The sequence below is a fragment of the Oncorhynchus gorbuscha genome, unplaced genomic scaffold (assembly GCF_021184085.1).
Source record: "Oncorhynchus gorbuscha isolate QuinsamMale2020 ecotype Even-year unplaced genomic scaffold, OgorEven_v1.0 Un_scaffold_646, whole genome shotgun sequence".
In the NCBI taxonomy this organism is placed as follows: Eukaryota; Metazoa; Chordata; class Actinopteri; order Salmoniformes; family Salmonidae; genus Oncorhynchus; species Oncorhynchus gorbuscha.
Window position 1 is genome coordinate 190,481 of NW_025745752.1, and position 18,584 is coordinate 209,064.

The 18,584-nt window shown below is 44.7% G+C and overlaps 2 protein-coding genes across 5 annotated transcripts in view; both read right to left on the reverse strand.

The window, feature by feature from the left end:
- Window positions 1-6,228, reverse strand: part of gk (glycerol kinase) — a 13,627-nt gene extending 7,399 nt beyond the window's left edge. For 3 of the 4 annotated variants that reach the window (XM_046335067.1, XM_046335069.1, XM_046335066.1), the window contains exons 1-9: window positions 5,913-6,228; window positions 4,542-4,615; window positions 4,319-4,425; window positions 4,146-4,223; window positions 3,955-4,034; window positions 3,633-3,770; window positions 2,239-2,348; window positions 2,061-2,127; window positions 1,805-1,822 (exon numbers count right to left, since the gene is read on the reverse strand). In XM_046335067.1, the coding sequence (XP_046191023.1) occupies window positions 1,805-1,822; window positions 2,061-2,127; window positions 2,239-2,348; window positions 3,633-3,770; window positions 3,955-4,034; window positions 4,146-4,223; window positions 4,319-4,425; window positions 4,542-4,615; window positions 5,913-6,005 (765 nt within the window). In that variant the 5' untranslated portion in view covers window positions 6,006-6,228. The remainder of the gene's footprint in view (window positions 1-1,804; window positions 1,823-2,060; window positions 2,128-2,238; window positions 2,349-3,632; window positions 3,771-3,954; window positions 4,035-4,145; window positions 4,224-4,318; window positions 4,426-4,541; window positions 4,616-5,912) is intronic. The other variant, XM_046335068.1, reaches the window with a different exon arrangement.
- Window positions 6,229-6,539: 311 nt separating this feature from the next.
- LOC124019680 (transmembrane protein 272-like) lies at window positions 6,540-9,357 on the reverse strand. The gene is made up of 2 exons (XM_046335090.1): window positions 9,179-9,357; window positions 6,540-8,997 (listed from the first exon to the last, which is right to left on the reverse strand). Exons 1-2 carry the CDS (start codon window positions 9,224-9,226, stop codon window positions 8,620-8,622), a joined length of 426 nt encoding a protein of 141 aa, XP_046191046.1. The 5' UTR covers window positions 9,227-9,357; the 3' UTR covers window positions 6,540-8,619.
- Between the last annotated feature and the right edge of the window lie 9,227 nt (window positions 9,358-18,584).

Sequence of the window (18,584 nt, forward strand, 5' to 3'; positions counted from 1 at the left end):
AGTAAGGTGTAGGGCGGCATCATCCACAGTAGCAGAGCAACATGCCACGACAGGAGCAGGAAGCACACACCCATCCAGTACATTTCCAATCTGATCCAGAACGGTTTGGTGAATGTCTGTCTGTGTCAGTCCGACCTGACTACTCAAGATGTGTTCTACAAATACACTACAAAAGCATGTGGACACCTGCTCATCGAACATCTCATTCCAAAACCATGGGTATTGCTATAACAGCCTCCACTCTTCTGGGCAGGCTTCGGGGACTTGCTTCCATTCAGCCACAAGAGCATTAGTGAGGTCTGACTCCGATGTTGGGCGATTAGGCCTGGCTCGCAGTCGGCGGTCCAATTCATCCCAAAGGTGTTTGATGAGGTTAAAAAGTCAGGGCTCTGTGCAGGCCAGTCGTGTTCTCTAACACCAATCTCAACAAACCATTTCTGTATGGACCTTGCTTTGTGGACAGGGGCATTGAAAGGGCCTTCACCAAACTGTTGCCACGAAGTTGGAAGTACAGAATAGTCTAGAATATCATTGTATGCTGTAGCATTTAGATTTCCCTTTACTGGAACTAGGAGGCATAGCACAACCCATTAAAAACAGCCCCAGAACATTATTCCTCCTCCACCAAACTTTACACTATCTATTTATTTATTATTACCTTTATTTAACAAGGTAAGTCAGTTAAGAAAAATTCTTATTTTTAATGACGGCCTAGGAACAGTGGGTTAACTGCCTGTTCAGGGGCAGAACGACAGATTTGTACCTTGTCAGCTCAGGGGTTTTGAACTTGCAACCTTCCGGTTACTAGTGCAACGCTCTAACCACTAAGCTACCCTGCCTATTGGGGTAGGTAGCGTTCTCCTGGCATCCACCAAAGCCAGATTCATCTGTCAGACTGCCAGATGGTGAAACGTGATTCACGCGTTTCCACTGCTCCAGAGTCCAATGGTGGCGAGCTTTACACCACTCCAGCAGACACTTGGTATTATGCATGGTGATCTTAAGCTTGTGTGTGGCTGCTCGGCCATGGAAACCCATTTCATGAAGCTCCCAACGAACAGTTATTGTGCTGACGTTGCTTCCAGAGGCAGTTGGGAACTCAGTAGTGAGTGTTGCAACTGAGGACAGATGATTTTTTATTTTTTTATTTTTTACACGCTTCAGCACTCGAGGGTCCCGTTCTGTGAGCTTGTGTGGTCTACCATTTCATGGCCAAGACATTATTGCTCCGAGACAGTTCCTCTTCACAATAACAGCACTTACAGTTGACCAGGGCAGAAATTTGACGAACTGACTTGTTGGAAAGGTGGCATCCTATGACAGTGCCATGTTGAACATCAGAGCTCTTCAGTAAGGCCCTTCTACTGCCAATGTTTGTCTATGGAGATTGCATGGCTGTATGCTCGATTTCATACACCTGTCAGCAACGGGTGTGGCTGAAATAGCCGATTCCACCCATTTGAAGGGGTGTCCACATACTCTTGTGTGTGTAATATATATATTATGTGTGTACCATGAAAATCCATTTCACCCAAACTTTTAAAATGCTTTATATCCTATACAATAAAGGGGGGGGGGTCAATATAAGTACATTTAGGGTGAGGCGTAACTCCCTAAAAATAAATATACTTGTCTCAAAGCCTTCAAAAGTCTTGCTCAACACATCTGACCGTTGTCTTCTCAATGGCTTGGAAATGCACCTTTGGATGGTTCAGTCACTGACACAGAGGCAAGATGACTGGGGATCACATTCTGACAGAGCATTAACAGTGATGAGGACATCGATGTGGACCCCAATACTCACCAGGCTAGAACATATTTTCTATAGACAACAGGGACACACACAAAAGAATGCTTGTGACAACACCTCAAACACCTCAAGCAAGTACAGACTAAATGCCCCACGAATGTGATTCATAAATGCTTATGATTGGATAGAAGTACAGCTAACCACAGGTTGTTGCATAATAATCATAAGCATGTTGAATAGACAGAGCAACACTTCATAATTCACCTTCTCCCAACCCACAGACATTCACACAAAGACAATGGGGACTTACCATTAAGCCGTAGATTTCTGAGGAACTCCTCACTTTTGGGAGAATCTCCATTGGAATATCAAAATACCTGAAAGAACGTGTCAAAAACAGGAACAAGTGTAAATACACAGAAGATATGGTTTGTCTCACTGAATGGACATGTATGAGGGAGTACACTATGTACTGGACGTTCACCTACTTGCAAAGCTCTGGGTCCCAGTCCAGGGTGTGGATGTTAAACAGCATGGTCCTGCTGGCGTTAGTCACGTCTGTGCAGTGGACTCCCCCACTCTTCCCCCCTGTCAGACACTGTGTGGGGGCAAACACAGACACCTGTCAGACACTGTGTGGGGGCAAACACAGACACCTGTCAGACACTGCGTGGGGGCAAACACAGACACCTGTCAGACACTGCGTGGGGGCAAACACAGACACCTGTCAGACACTGCGGGGGGCAAACACAGACACCTGTCAGACACTGCGGGGGGCAAACACAGACACCTGTCAGACACTGCGGGGGGCAAACACAGACACCTGTCAGACACTGCGGGGGGCAAACACAGACACCTGTCAGACACGGGGGGGCAAACACAGACACCTGTCAGACACTGCGGGGGGCAAACACAGACACCTGTCAGACACTGCGGGGGGGCAAACACAGACACCTGTCAGACACTGCGGGGGGCAAACACAGACACCTGTCAGACACTGCGGGGGGCAAACACAGACACCTGTCAGACACTGCGTGGGGGCAAACACAGACACCTGTCAGACACTGTGTGGGGGGGGGCAAACACAGACACCTGTCAGACACTGTGTGGGGGCAAACACAGACACCTGTCAGACACTGTGTGGGGGCAAACACAGACACCTGTCAGACACTGCGGGGGGGCAAACACAGACACCCGTCAGACACTGCGGGGGGCAAACACAGACACCCGTCAGACACTGCGGGGGGGGCAAACACAGACAAACACAGACACCTGTCAGACACTGCGGGGGGGGGGCAAACACAGACACCTGTCAGACACTGCGGGGGCAAACACAGACACCCGTCAGACACTGGGGGCAAACACAGACACCTGTCAGACACTGGGGGGGGCAAACACAGACACCTGTCAGACACTGGGGGGGGCAAACACAGACACCTGTCAGACACTGTGGGGGGGCAAACAGAGACACCTGTCAGACACTGTGGGGGGCAAACACAGACACCTGTCAGACACTGTGGGGGGCAAACACAGACACCTGTCAGACACTGTGGGGGGCAAACACAGACACCTGTCAGAAACTGTGGGGGGCAAACACACCTGTCAGAAACTGTGGGGGCAAACACACCCGTCAGACACTGTGGGGGACACTGTGGGGGGCAAACAGACACCTATCAGACACTGTAGGGGGGGGAGCAAACAGACACCTGTCAGACACGGTGGGGGGGGGCAAACACAGACACCCGTTCAGACACTCGGGGTGGGTGGGTGGGGGGGCAGACTCGGTCTTGGAGTAGGCAGATGGCCATGGTGGTCCTTTCCTATCCTTACCACTCACACACAGACATCATAAAACCCATCTAAAGAGGTGTGTCCCTCCTACCCAGATGAGCCAGGAGTCGACGGTGCCGAACATGGCTCTGTGTGTCAGGACTGCCTCCGCGACCTCGTCCACATTATCCATCAGCCAGCGAAGCTTCACAGCACTGAAGTACGTACTGATTGGGAGACCAGTCTTGTGCTGAGCAGAGAGGGGGGGACAATTATAACACATACCTCAGAGGAAAGAACTGAGCTTATTCTTTTGTTTTACTTCAGAAAGTTGGAATAGTTGGATCGTTTCTTGGACATTTGCCTTTGACGTCCGGGTAAACTAGGCCTGATAAAACATGACTGTCTGCAGTCGGTGTTCCCCGGCATCTCACCTTCAAATGGTTCTTGTTTCTCCCAGGTGTCTTGTTGATCAGACGCTCCACGGTCGACTGGGTCCGCAGGTCCAGCCACACTGCACACAACCAACACAACCTGGGTCTTTAAAATCCTTCCAGGCCTTAGATGATGGCTTCATAGGTCATGAGGAAAGAGATGTGAACACAGGCACATATTCATATCTCACCGATAGCATTGTAGAGTGGCTCGCCTGTCTCTTTGTCCCAAACCAACGTGGTCTCTCTCTGATTGGTCACTCCAATGGCTAGAAAGGTTCACGTTTGGTGAGTGAAAGTGACAGACTGTAATATGAGGAAGCGTTTGCATGGGTGTGTTCAGTATGTGGTGTGTGTGTTTTACCTTTGATGTTGGAGATGTCAATATTGAGCTGGGTGAGTTTCTCACAGGTTCTCTCCATACACTCATACACAGACTGCAGGATCTCTTTGGGATCCTCTTCCACCCACCTAAACAGAGGGTTAAAGGTCAGAGGTTAATAGACCTCAGTCAGAGGTTACGGGTCATCCAGTTTGAATGGAACTAATAGGGGATTTGTAGAGGCAACACGGCTGCATGTACTGACCCTTCCTTGGGGAAACTCTGGTTGATCTCAACCTGGTGGTGACTGAGGAGCTCGGCTGTTTTAGCATTGAACACCTGGGGATGAGAAGAGAGAACAGGAGTGAACATCTGGACCAAAGCATCTCTGCTACCTAAACCGCAGAGTGGAACTGAAAAACAACACAGACGACGACAGGAGAGACGGACGACGACAGGAGAGACGGACGACGACAGGAGAGACGGACGACGACAGGAGAGACGGACGACGACAGGAGAGACGGACGACGACAGGAGAGACGGACGACGACAACAGGAGAGACGGACGACAACAGGAGAGACGGACGACAACAGGAGAGACGGACGACAACAGGAGAGACGGACGACAACAGGAGAGACAGCACACAGAGTTATGATGTATCAGTTGTGGGAGAGGAGAGGGGATAGTGTTAAGGGAGACGGAACAGACAGCTCCATGCCCAATCACAGTAGTATCCTCAACAGCAGACACCTCTCCAGGAAATGTGACAACAATAACACAGATAGCTCTTTAACAAATCAAAAAGTGTCCTTGTTAGCTTTCACACAAACACACACCCACCCCTCCTTTCCTGCCTTCCCTTCAGAGGGCTAGTGAAACATTTAGAGATTTTAGGGGTGACCCGTCTGTCAACCTGTCCATTCTGGTCCAAACTGGCTTCCGTAGGACACAACAGCTGGTTTCAATGTGGGGTAAGAAGATGTCATAGGGGAATAGCAGCAGGGGGAGGACTGTGACAGAGTGAGGGAGAGAGTCCCTCCAAGCCTACTGTTACACAAACTTCAGGCACTGGAGGATGTGCTGGTCTGCACAATGAATGAATTACAGACTCAGCATTTCTATGGCGGCTACACATTAGAACAGGATAGTCCTATCAGAGGGCTGGTGTGTGTTCAGGCTTTCACTCCAGCCATCAGCTTCATGTGCTTAGTGTTTAATCAAGTATTTCTGCTGGAGAAAGAGCCTGCAACCACACCAGCCATTTGGAGATTTAGGCCGAATGGCTGTAACAACCGAGATTGGACATCAACCACCCTTGCAGAATTTACAAGCCGAAATGACATCCAAGAGGAAGACAATTTTCCTAGCTAATTGACTAAATTACTGAGTGAACTGTCCCTTAGTTAGTCCCACTAGAGTCCTGCGTGTTCATGCATGAATGAACGATTACTAAACAACAAATCTGCAGAAAGCACAAACATTCGGTCGATAGGACTAGAATAGAATGTGCACGGCTATATAGGTTATATTAAAAAAGCTAATCGGAGAGTTATAACGAAATCAACCGGGTGTCTAACTAGGTTATTTAAAGGACAAGAAGAACCATTCAATGCGACGGCGGGGGTTGTAACTCACCAGGAACCGCGTCGAGCTCGTACCCTGGTCAATGGCAGCAACGAGTGGCCCCAGCATTACCCTGCTCGAAGACGCAGCCATTCTACTGTTCATGTGCCCTGTGTCCTTGCGGTGGTCGGGGCTAGCACTGGACTGTAGCTGGTTTTCTTTTGCCGCTGCCTCTACCTAGCTGCTGACACTTCGACCGCTTAAGCTCACAGAGACGCATGCGTGGGACTGCTTCTGATGACGCAGCAGCACCAAACATTGCTATCAGGGATCCTTGGGACGTCCCTACCCTTTTACCTAACCATAACGCTTACCTACAGTAACCATTTTAAATATCAACGTCAATGGACGTCCCAAGGATTCCAGATAGCACAAACCAAACCAATGCGCAGGGATTGGGCGCGCATAGCCAATGGCGTGAGGGATTGGCGTTTCCTTTAACAGCTCGTCAGAAGCGTCTTCGAATAGACCAATCAGATTTGGAGGCACGTCCAAACTAATTTGGGTAGACATATCAGAGTGGAATTTATGGCCTATTTAGCTACTGCCTCCAAAATAAATAGATTTCATGAATGATTGTGTAAGACTTCTGAAAAATGTATTATTTATTTGCATTCAAATGTCCTTATGATAAAAAATGAACTAATTGAGAGATTATTCATCACACCCACTAAAGATAATGACATTTTAAAAATGAGCTGTCGTGAGATTACGCTTTCATAGTACTTGATTTTACCACTAGATGGTGCAGTAATATTGCTGTACTGTTAGATTGGCGGCGTTCAAAAGGTATCTTCCACAAGTCAAGAGCCTAATGTAACAGTGCACATTGCCTCCTGACAAACAAAATGAATTAAAATCATATAGAAAGTGCAAACATGAATTAATAAATATTAGTGCTAAAATCCTACATTGAGTTAAACACAATATACTGTACATGCTGACATCTGTATTGATCAAATGTTGATCTGGAACTGTATATATAACATGCCTTGTAAATTCATTTCAGACCCTAAAAAGTACATGAAACATATGTATAATTGTAGTACATGTTTCATTTGTGTAATTTAATATCTAAAAAGACAATTACATTGCACAAAAACACCCACACATGATGCAGTCAAGTTAACAACAGGCTCCTAGGCCCACCTGTATGGTTACATATGATACATGTAGATTTCACAGATTTGTTTGGGAGCTGCCACCAGAATTACTCTTCTTTCCTAGTGCAACTGTCTAGGTCACATATAGAGTCCTAGAACTTCTGTTAGTTATGCTAAGGTGAGTCTTTCCCTGCGCTCATATCTCCCAGACATTACACACCCAACCTCACCTGTCGCTCTGTTCTTCTAACTATAGAACCATCAAACTGCAATGCTCCACTGTTCTACTAACTACAGAACCATCAAACTGCAATGCCCCACTGTTCTACTAACTATAGAACCATCTAACTGCAATGCTCCACTGTTCTACTAACTACAGAACCATCTAACTGTAATGCCCCACTGTTCTACTAACTACAGAACCATCTAACTGCAATGCTCCACTGTTCTACTAACTACAGAACCATCTAACTGTAATGCCCCACTGTTCTACTAACTACAGAACCATCTAACTGTAATGCCCCACTGTTCTACTAACTACAGAACCATCTAACTGCAATGCCCCACTGTTCTACTAACTACAGAACCATCTAACTGTAATGCTCCACTGTTCTACTAACTACAGAACCATCTAACTGTAATGCTCCACTGTTCTACTAAGTACAGAACCATCTAACTGCAATGCCCCACTGTTCTACTAACTACAGAACCATCTAACTGCAATGCTCCACTGTTCTACTAACTACAGAACCATCAAACTGCAATGCCCCACTGTTCTACTAACTATAGAACCATCTAACTGCAATGTCCCACTGTTCTACTAACTACAGAACCATCTAACTGTAATGCTCCACTGTTCTACTAACTACAGAACCATCTAACTGCAATGACCCACTGTTCTACTAACTATAGAACCATCTAACTGCAATGTCCCACTGTTCTACTAACTACAGAACCATCTAACTGTAATGCTCCACTGTTCTACTAACTACAGAACCATCTAACTGCAATGACCCACTGTTCTACTAACTATAGAACCATCTAACTGCAATGACCCACTGTTCTACTAACTATAGAACCATCTAACTGCAATGCCCCACTGTTCTACTAACTACAGAACCATCTAACTGCAATGCCCCACTGTTCTACTAACTACAGAACCATCTAACTGCAATGCCCCACTGTTCTACTAACTACAGAACCATCTAACTGCAATGCCCCATTGTTCTACTAACTATAGAACCATCTAACTGCAATTCTCCACTGTTCTACTAACTACAGAACCATCTAACTGCAATGCCCCAGTGCTCTACAATCTTTCTGTACAGATGTAGGATCTTTATTTGAGACAGTTTGCTACAGCAGGAAACAGGAAATGTAAATTATTACGTGGATTATAATTACTGGACATTACATTATAATTTTGTAAGGGAAAATCAAGTCTGAAATTTCAAAGTGGAAATTACAAACTTCAGAAGCCCTTTTAAAACTCAGATAAACTACAAGCTTGTATTTCCTGCTGCGCAAGAACATTCCTGCGAAAACAGGATGATCAAATTAAAATCCTACATCTGTATGCTTCTCTGAGTCAGTCATCCAGCCAGCCAGTCAGTCACTCAGTCTTCATCACTATCCCCGTAGTCGTCCCTGGTGCTGGTCTGAGAGCAGACGTGTACACAGACCCCACAGCAGAGTAGCAGGAGCAGCACGGTGTGGCTGAGCGTCAACACAAACACAGCAAATAGGTACAGAGACTTCCTGCAGTAGTCCTGTGGCTGGTGGAAGGGTGTGATGAAGTTAGGCTGGAACACAGAGAACACCCAGTAGTTCCCCAGAAGGAACCAGACGAACAGGAACAGGCTGAGGATGACGTGCAAGTAATACTTGTTTGCGTTCTGTCTCCATGGATACTCGTCGGCATCGTCATCGCCGATGACGACCGTCTTGGAGATGAGCGACCTCATGCGGGTGGTGTCGTACAGGAGCAGCGTGACCTGGAAGGTTCAGGGTCAGAGGTCATGGGTCAGATTGGGGTGAACACTAGAGCGACAGTGCCTGCCTTCCTTTACATATTGTTTTGCACTGTCTATAATTTTTACAGCCTGGACGTGTTTGGAACCTGTTCTACTTTCCTGTTGCCACATTACAACCTATGATCTGGAACACATCCATTACCTTTACACTGCCAATAACCCCGCCCACCAGCAGGTAGAGAGGAATCATTGGCTGAACAGGGCAGTCGTCTATAGACTTCACACCTGCAGGGGTTAAACATCATCAATAGTTCATTAGTTTATCAACATAACTCAATATAACAAATACAGCACCAAAACCAATAAGTGCATCTCCCCAGAAACCCCCTGTCTCAGTCCCCTGTATCTATGCTGTAATAGTCTATGTACTGGGGGACTAGTGTCAGTCTGTCCTATCTGGTGTAATTTCCTGTCTTATCTGGTCACCTGTGATCTTAAGTGTGCTCCCTCTAATTCTCCCATCTCTCTCTCCCCTCCTGGAGGTTCTGAGCCCTAGGGCCATGCCTCAGGAATACCTGGCCTGACAACTACTGGCTGTCAGGCCCCAGTCCACCTGGTCATGCTGCTGAGTTTCTGCTTGTTCCGGACCTGCTGCTTCGCCCCTCTCCCTCTCTCTCTCCCCCTCGGTCTCCCCCTCTCCCTCTCTCTCTCTCCCTCTCTGTCTCTCTCTCTCTCCCTCTCTGTCTCTCTCTCTCCCTCTCTGTCTCTCTCTCTCTCCCTCTGTCTCTCTCTCTCCCTCTGTCTCTCTCTCCCTCTGTCTCTCTGTCTCTCTCTCCCTCTGTCTCTCTGTCTCTCTCTCTCCCTCTGTCTCTCTGTCTCTCTCTCCCTCTCTGTCTCTCTCTCCCTCTCTGTCTCTCTCTCTCCCTCCCTCTCTGTCTCTCTCTCTCCCTCTGTCTCTCTCTCTCCCCCTCTGTCTCCCCCTCTGTCTCCCCTCTGTCTCTCACCCTCTGTCTCCCCCTCTCTCGACCTCTGAATTCTCAGCTATTTAAAGCCAAATTGCATTTACTCCTGAGGTGCTGACTTTTTGCACCCTCTATAACCACTGTGATTATTATTTGACCTGGCAGGTCATCTATGAACATTTGAACATCTTGAAGAACGATCTGGCCTTAATGGCCATGTTCTCTTATAATCTCCAACTAGTACAGCCAGAAGTGGACTGACTGGCCACCCCTCAGAGCCTGGTTCCTCTCTCGCTTTCTTCCTAGGTTCCCAGCCTTTCTAGGGAGTTTTTCCTAGCCCACAAAGTTCCATAAGGGGATGAAAATGGCAGCCATATTGGTCAGGGAGAAATCCAACCCAGTCTAATTCGAATGAATGGCAGTAGAGGCATAATCCTGATTTTACTTATGTAGGAAAATAAAAGTGAAGGCATGTGATATTTCAGAAATTGTGTAATATAATTAATTATTGTCATCCTCAAATATTGTCATATGTATATTATTACACCCAAACAAGGGCACTGCGTTCATCCACCTCTGGCCTGCTCGCCTCCCTACCACTGAGGAAGTACAGTTCCCGCTCAGCCCAGTCAAAACTGTTCGCTGCTCTGGCCCCCCAATGGTGGAACAAACTCCCTCACGACGCCAGGACAGCGGAGTCAATCACCACCTTCCGGAGACACCTGAAACCCCACCTCTTTAAGGAATACCTAGGATAGGATAAAGTAATCCTTCTCACCCCCCCCCCCTTAAGATTTAGATCCACTATTGTAAAGTGGCTGTTCCACTGGATGTCATAAGGTGAATGCACCAATTTGTAAGTCGCTCTGGATAAGAGCGTCTGCTAAATGACTTAAATGTAAAATGTAAATGTAATTATAATAGGCAAGTGCTAAGGATTCTAAGCTGCAGGAAGGTCTCCTACAACTTTGGGACAATTTTTTTCTCATTAGGGCACCAACCGGTCCAGCGTAGGTGGACCGACAAAGTAGTACAGGACCTTGATGGAGAGAGACTTGAGCTCAAGCAAAGCTTGTCATATTACCACATCTGATTATCCAATTTATATTAATTCCACTGTGTTTTGTATTTTTCAGTTTTTTGTGTTTGGAATGGCACAGTGACTATTGCATCATCCTGACAATGCTACTATGACCTCACTTATAACAGGACTTTTCAAAATTCTAATTGTCATTAATAATTATTGCGTCATCGTTTATCCCATGATGACGTAACTCCCGCCCCCCTCCAGCCCTATAAAAGGGACCCCCGGCACATCTCAAAGTCATTCATAGTCTTATCTATCAATCACTATGCCCAGAAGACGCAGAGCCAGCCGCCGTATCCGCAGGCGCCGTCGCCCCAGGGTGTCCCGGCGTCGCAGGAGAGGAGGCCGCAGGAGGCGTTAGACAGGCCGGGTAACCTACCTGAACTAACCGCCCCCTACTGGTTCTCCCTCCAGACTCGACCACTGGTAGTGCAGAGATGTTAAAAGTCTGCTTAAATAAAAGATGGGCGTTTAACTAAAACTATTACGACTTTGTCTTTTTATTATTATATGGTTTATAGTTTTTTAGTCAGTATAGAGTTAAATAAGTAGATTAGGATAACAAAATATTGAGACATTGTAATCAAGAGACGTTAAGAAAGTTGGCAAGGGCTCCGGAGACCTTAGATTCCTGACATACCTGGTTATTGTCCTTTCGGCTACAAAGTCTTCGAAATAAAAACGAGCGCTTCCAAATAACTTTAAAGTCTTTCTTGTTTTATTAGCAGATGGTTGTTTGATTATTTCCCCGGTTTTTGAAATGGCACCGTTACTACGAGAGATGATGCGGTCATCAAGCATCGATCTGTAGAATGACTAGTTGGTCTTAATCATTAATGCTCATTGACTGGACATTCCAAAGTACTATGTCAATTATGCATCACAATACTCATATTCATTTTACAACATGCAGCAATCCACATAGGTCTAAGTATTAACTGCGCTGCTGGTTTATAGTCTAGGGCGGACCCATGCGTAAAATATTCAACATATTATCTTATCACCCGCTGCCATTGTTATACCCAACTCATAAACTAACCTTCAACTCCTTTCAGACAATGTTGTCAAATATAGCAAGGAATATAATGCGTCATATAGCCCAAGCACTAGGCCTAAAACATAGGAAACAAACGTGAGCTGGTAGATAAAGTGCTTGGATGTGGTTACATCTGTGACAGCTACAAATTCTGTCTGGTCACTCCACTCAAATACTTTCTATTAAAACCATAATTTGGTCAAACAGTTACATCCTGATTCCTGGATAAGTGTTTGCCCTGCCCCTGTATCTTCCCCGGGGGGGTCAGAGTAGCTACACAACATTTCAAAATGTCGAGAGCCTTTTGGCAAACTCCAAGCAGGCTGTCATGTGCATTTTACTGAGGAGTGCCTTCCGTCTGTCCACTCTACCATAAAGGCCTGATTGGTGGAATGCTGCAGAGGAACTCTGGACTCCTGTCAGATTGACCATTGGGTTTTTGGTCACCTCCCTGACCAATTGGCCCTCCTCCCCTGCTTGCTCAGTTTGGCCTTGGCGGCAAGCTCAAGGAAGAGTCTTGATGGTTCCAAACTTCTTCCATTTATGATGGAGGCCACTGTGCTCTTGGGGTCCTTCAATGCTGCAGACATTTTTTGGTATCCTTCCCCAGATCTGTGTCTCGACAAAATCCTGTCTTGGAGCTCTATTGCAAATTCCCTCGACCTCATGGCTTGTTTTTTGCTCTGACATGCATTTTCAACAGTGGGACCTTATATAGACAGGTGTGCCTTTTCCAAATAATAATATATGAATAATAATAATAATATATGCCATTTAGCAGACGCTTTTATCCAAAGCGACTTACAGTCATGTGTGCATACATTCTACGATAACAACATTAGACCATTAGACCATAACAACATTAGACCATAACAACATTAGACCATTAGACCATAACAGCATTAGACCATTAGATCATAACAACATTAGATCATAACAACATTAGATCATAACAACATTAGACCATTAGATCATAACAACATTAGACCATAACAACATTAGACCATTAGACCATAACAACATTAGACAATTAGATCATAACAACATTAGATCGTAACAACATTAGATCATAACAGCATTAGACCATTAGATCATAACAGCATTAGACCATTAGACCATAACAACATTAGACCATAACAACATTAGACCATTAGACCATAACAACATTAGACCATAACAACATTAGATCATAACAACATTAGACCATTAGACCATAACAACATTAGACCATAACAACATTAGACCATAACAACATTAGACCATAACAACATTAGACCATAACAACATTAGACCATTAGATTATAACAACATTAGACCATAACAACATTAGACCATAACAACATTAGACCATTAGACCATAACAACATTAGACAATTAGATCATAACAACATTAGACAATTAGATCATAACAACATTAGATCGTAACAACATTAGATCATAACAGCATTAGACCATTAGATCATAACAGCATTAGACCATTAGACCATAACAACATTAGACCATAACAACATTAGACCATAACAACATTAGACCATTAGACCATAACAACATTAGATCATAACAACATTAGACCATAACAACATTAGATCATAACAACATTAGACCATAACAACATTAGACCATAACAACATTAGACCATAACAACATTAGACCATAACAACAAATCATGTCCAATCAATTGAATTTGCCACAGGTGGACTCCAATCAAGTTGTAGAAACATCTCAGGGATGATCAATGGAAACATGATGCACCTGAGCTTAATTTCGAAGCCTCATAGCAAAAGGTCTGAATACTTATGTATATATTTTTGTTTTTTTTATGTTGAATAAACTTGCAAAAATGTCTAAAAACCTGTTTTAGCTTTGTCATGTGTAGATTGATGAGTTTTTTTATTTTATAAAGAATGTTTAGAGTAAGGCAGTAACGTAACAAAATGTGGGAGAAGTCAAGCGGTCTGAAAACGAAGGCACTGTATATATAACGTGTGTTCATGGTAGGACAACAATACATTTGAAAGAGAAAGCAGGTGACATGATTCCATGGGCCTATGGGAGTTGTTTAAATGCTCTGGAGTGACATTAGTAATTAGAACTTCAGTTTATACTGCTTTTATGCCAATTTTCTGTATCAGTATCCTCTAAATCATAAGTAAACAATCCATAAATGTCAACATTTTTGGTTCTCTCAGAAAGTTGTTAATGCAATGATATGATACAAACAATATCAGAACTTGTTGCATTTACCACTTGTCTAAGTCCTACAGTATCATCAACTGAATCATCAACTCATTTCAGACAGTGTGGCTGTGGATTGACTGCGTTGTTTGAATGGAATGTTGGCATATTGTCATTTCATTTGAATCATTCCTCTAAAACTGTCTGGCTATCTAGCTAACAAACCATACAGTGTTGATAAATTCTTCTTTTAAAAAAAACCCACATATCTTACCACGCTGGCTGACCAACTCCCTGGCCAAAATGGCTGACCTTAATCCCAATCATAACAAGGTTCATGTCCATTCTAGTATTGTCATTTATAATTACATGGTCTTACCTATAAACGCCATGGTGAGAGGAACGGCAAGAAAGAACAGAAGTCCCACCACAAAGTAGGCTAGAGAAAAATACACCGCTATAAATCTGTCCAGAAAAATACATACAAAGCATTAACCATCAAGGAATACCTATGATAGGATAAGTAATCCTTCTCACCCCCCCCTTTAAGATTTAGATGCACTATTGTAAAGTGACTGTTCCACTGGATGTCATAAGGTGAATGCACCAATTTGTAAGTCGCTCTGGATAAGAGCGTCTGCTAAATGACTTAAATGTAAAAATGTAAATGTAAAAAAATTCCTGTTGTTGTGTTTTTCCATGTTAATAAGTGGCCTCCTCTGTGTGCACTTTGACTGCTGCAAAATGAATTCCTCTTGATGACATGAACATTTTCTGAATCTTATTAAACTACCATTACCACTATCCAGTGTTGTTGTAGGCCTACTCCAGATGAGTCCGGTCTCGAGACCACATATTCAGTGTCTCGGTCTTGTCTCGGTCTCGGATACATTTTTAATCTGTCTTGACTTGGACTCAGAAACCAGTGGTGTAAAAAACAAACATCAAAACTCAGAATTATCTCCCCCTTCAGTCAAAGCATAAAACCACTTTGCTGGGCCAGATATCCACACTCCTTCATGACACATGTTTTATAGCATATTAAAACCAGTCTCGAATTGCTCCGGTCTTGGTCTTGACTTGGATTCGTCCCCTCACCCCCGTCCGAGTCTCGGTCTTGGCTCAGTCTCGATTTGCTCCGGTCTTGGTCTTGACTCGGACTGGCTTTAGGTGATCTCGAACACAACACTGACACTATCCCCCTTCGCCCCTCCTCTAGTCCATCCTAGAGAGACAGCCTCTGGTACTTAGCAGGTCTTAACAGATTTAGCCTCTGGTACTTTGCAGGTCTTAACAGATTTAGCCTCTGGTACTAAGCAGGTCTTAACAGATTTAGCCTCTGGTACTTAGCAGCTCTTAACAGATTTAGCCTCTGGTACTTAGCAGGTCTTAACAGATTTAGCCTCTGGTACTTAGCAGCTCTTAACAGATTTAGCCTCTGGTACTAAGCAGCTCTTAACAGATTTAGCCTCTGGTACTGAGCAGGTCTTACCAGATTTAGCCTCTGGTACTTAGCAGGACTTAACAGATTTAGCCTCTGGTACTTAGCAGATCTTAACAGATTTAGCCTCTGGTACTTAGCAGCTCTTAACAGATTTAGCCTCTGGTACTAGCAGCAACAGATTTAGCCTCTGGTACTAGCACTCTTAACAGATTTAGCCTCTGGTACTAAGCAGGTCTTAACAGATTTAGCCTCTGGTACTAAGCAGGTCTTAACAGATTTAGCCTCTGGTACTTAGCAGCTCTTAACAGATTTAGCCTCTGGTACTAAGCAGCTCTTAACAGATTTAGCCTCTGGTACTGAGCAGGTCTTACCAGATTTAGCCTCTGGTACTTAGCAGCTATTAACAGATTTAGCCTCTGGTACTAAGCAGCTCTTAACAGATTTAGCCTCTGGTACTGAGCAGGTCTTAACAGAGTCTATTATTTAGAGGGAAAGTACCCATATCTGAAGTGCTAATAAATTGATCACCAACTCTATTTTAATATATAATATATGCCATTTAGCAGATGCTTTTATCCAAAGCGACTGACAGTCATACTGTACATTCATTACGTATGATTGGTCGCTGGAATCACTATCATGGCGTTGCGAGTGCAGCTACAGAGGATCCACATTTTATCCATGATATTCCACAGTGCAATTCAGTTCCTTCATGTTAATGAATGTTTTTGAATACATTGTGTGTGTTTGTGTGTGTGACTCACTCACCATTACTGGCCATCTTAGACAGACAGTGATGACATGTCTTCTCCACACCAGTCATGATGAGTTCTGCACAGGTCACTGTAAGGAATTTTATAATAGCTGTACATTATAGGAAGATGCTTGGGTGTGGAAAAGACATACTAACTGTTACTTAAGAACACCTGTAATTACGAAAGTACAACGCTTGATGTTTTGCTTTAGCTTGAGATTAAGGATCAGTGTCGACACATTACAACTATTTAGAGGTCAATTGTACAAGCCTGTTTGTTGAACTATACTGATGGGGTGTTTACGGACATATTCAATCAATCCTTATCCCAGTCTGCTGTTCCCACATGCTCCAAGAGGGCCACCATTGTTCCTGTTCCCAAGAAAGCTAAGGTAACTGAGCTAAACAACTACCGTCAACGACTAGCACTCACTTCCGTCATCATGAAGTGCTTTGAGAGACTAGTCAAGGACCATATCACCTCCACCCTACCTGACACCCTAGACACACTCCAATTTCCTTACCGCCCCAATAGGTCCACAAACGACGCAATCGCAACCACACTGCACACTTCCCTAACCCATCTGGACAAGAGGAATACCTATGTGAGAATGCTGTTCATCGACTACAGCTCAGCATTTAACACCATAGTACCCCCCAAACTCGTCATCAAGCTCGAGACCCAGGGTCTCGGCCCCGCCCTGTGCAACTGGACTTCCTGACGGGCCGCCCCCAGGTGGTGAGGGTAGGTGACAACATCTCCACCCCGCTGATCCTCAACAGTGGGGCCCCACAAGGGTGCGTTCTGAGCCCTCTACTGTACTCCATGTTCACCCTTCTACTGCATGGCCATGCACACCTCCAACTCAATCATCAAGTTTGCGGACGACACAACAGTGGTAGGCTTGATTACCAACAACGACGAGACGGCCTACAGGGAGGAGGTGAGGGCCCTCGGTGTGTGGTGTCAGGAAAATAACCTCACACTCACCGTCAACAAAACAAAGGAGAGGATTGTGGACTTCAGGAAACAGCAGAGGGAGCACCCCCCTATCCACATCGACGGGACAGTAGTGGAGAGGGTAGTAAGTTTTAAGTTCCTCGGCGTACACATCTGAATTGGTCCACCCACACAGACAGCGTTGTGAAGAAGGCGCAGCAGTGCCTCTTCAACCTCAGGAGGCTGAAGAAATTCGACTTGTCACCAAAAGCACTCACAAACTTCAACAGATGCACAATCGAGAGCATCCTGTCAGGCTGTATCACCGCCTGGTACGGCAACTGCACCGCACACAACCGTAAGGCTCTCCAGAGGGTAGTGAGGTTTGCACAACGCATCACCGGGGGCAAACTACCTGCCCTCCAGGACACCTACAACACCCAATGTCACAGGAAGGCCATAAAGATCATCAAGGACAACAACCACCCGAGCCACTGCCTGTTCACCCCGCTATCATCCAGAAGGCGAGGTCGGTACAGGTGCATCAAAGCGGGGACCGAGAGACTGAAAAACAGCTTCTATCTCAAGGCCATCAGACTGTTCAACAACCACCACTAACATTGAGTGGCTGATGCCAACACACTGACACTGACTCAACTCCAGCCACTTTAATAATGGAAATTGATGTAAAAAATGTATCACTAGCCACTTTAAACAATGCCACTTTGTTTACATACCCCACATTACCCATCTCATATGTGTATGTATATACTGTACTCTATATCACCTACTGCATCTTTATGTAATACATGGATCACTAGCCACTTTAAACTATGCCACTTTGTTTACATACCCTACATTACTCATCTCATATGTATATACTGTACTCGATACCATCTACTGCATCTTGCCTATGCCATTCTGTACCATCAGTCATTTATATATCTTCATGAACATATTCTTTATCCCTTTACACTTGTGTGTATAAGGTAGCAGTTGTGGAATTGTTAGGTTAGATTACTCGTTGATTATTACTGCATTGTCGAAACTAGAAGCACAAGCATTTCGCTACACTCACATTAACATCTGCTAACCATGTGTATGTGACAAAAAAATGTGATTTGGTAACAGATAAATAAAGGGAACTTAGCCAGTTTCTGTTGATGCCATGTTCCAGTCTTACTTCTGATAGCACATGATAGAAATAAGA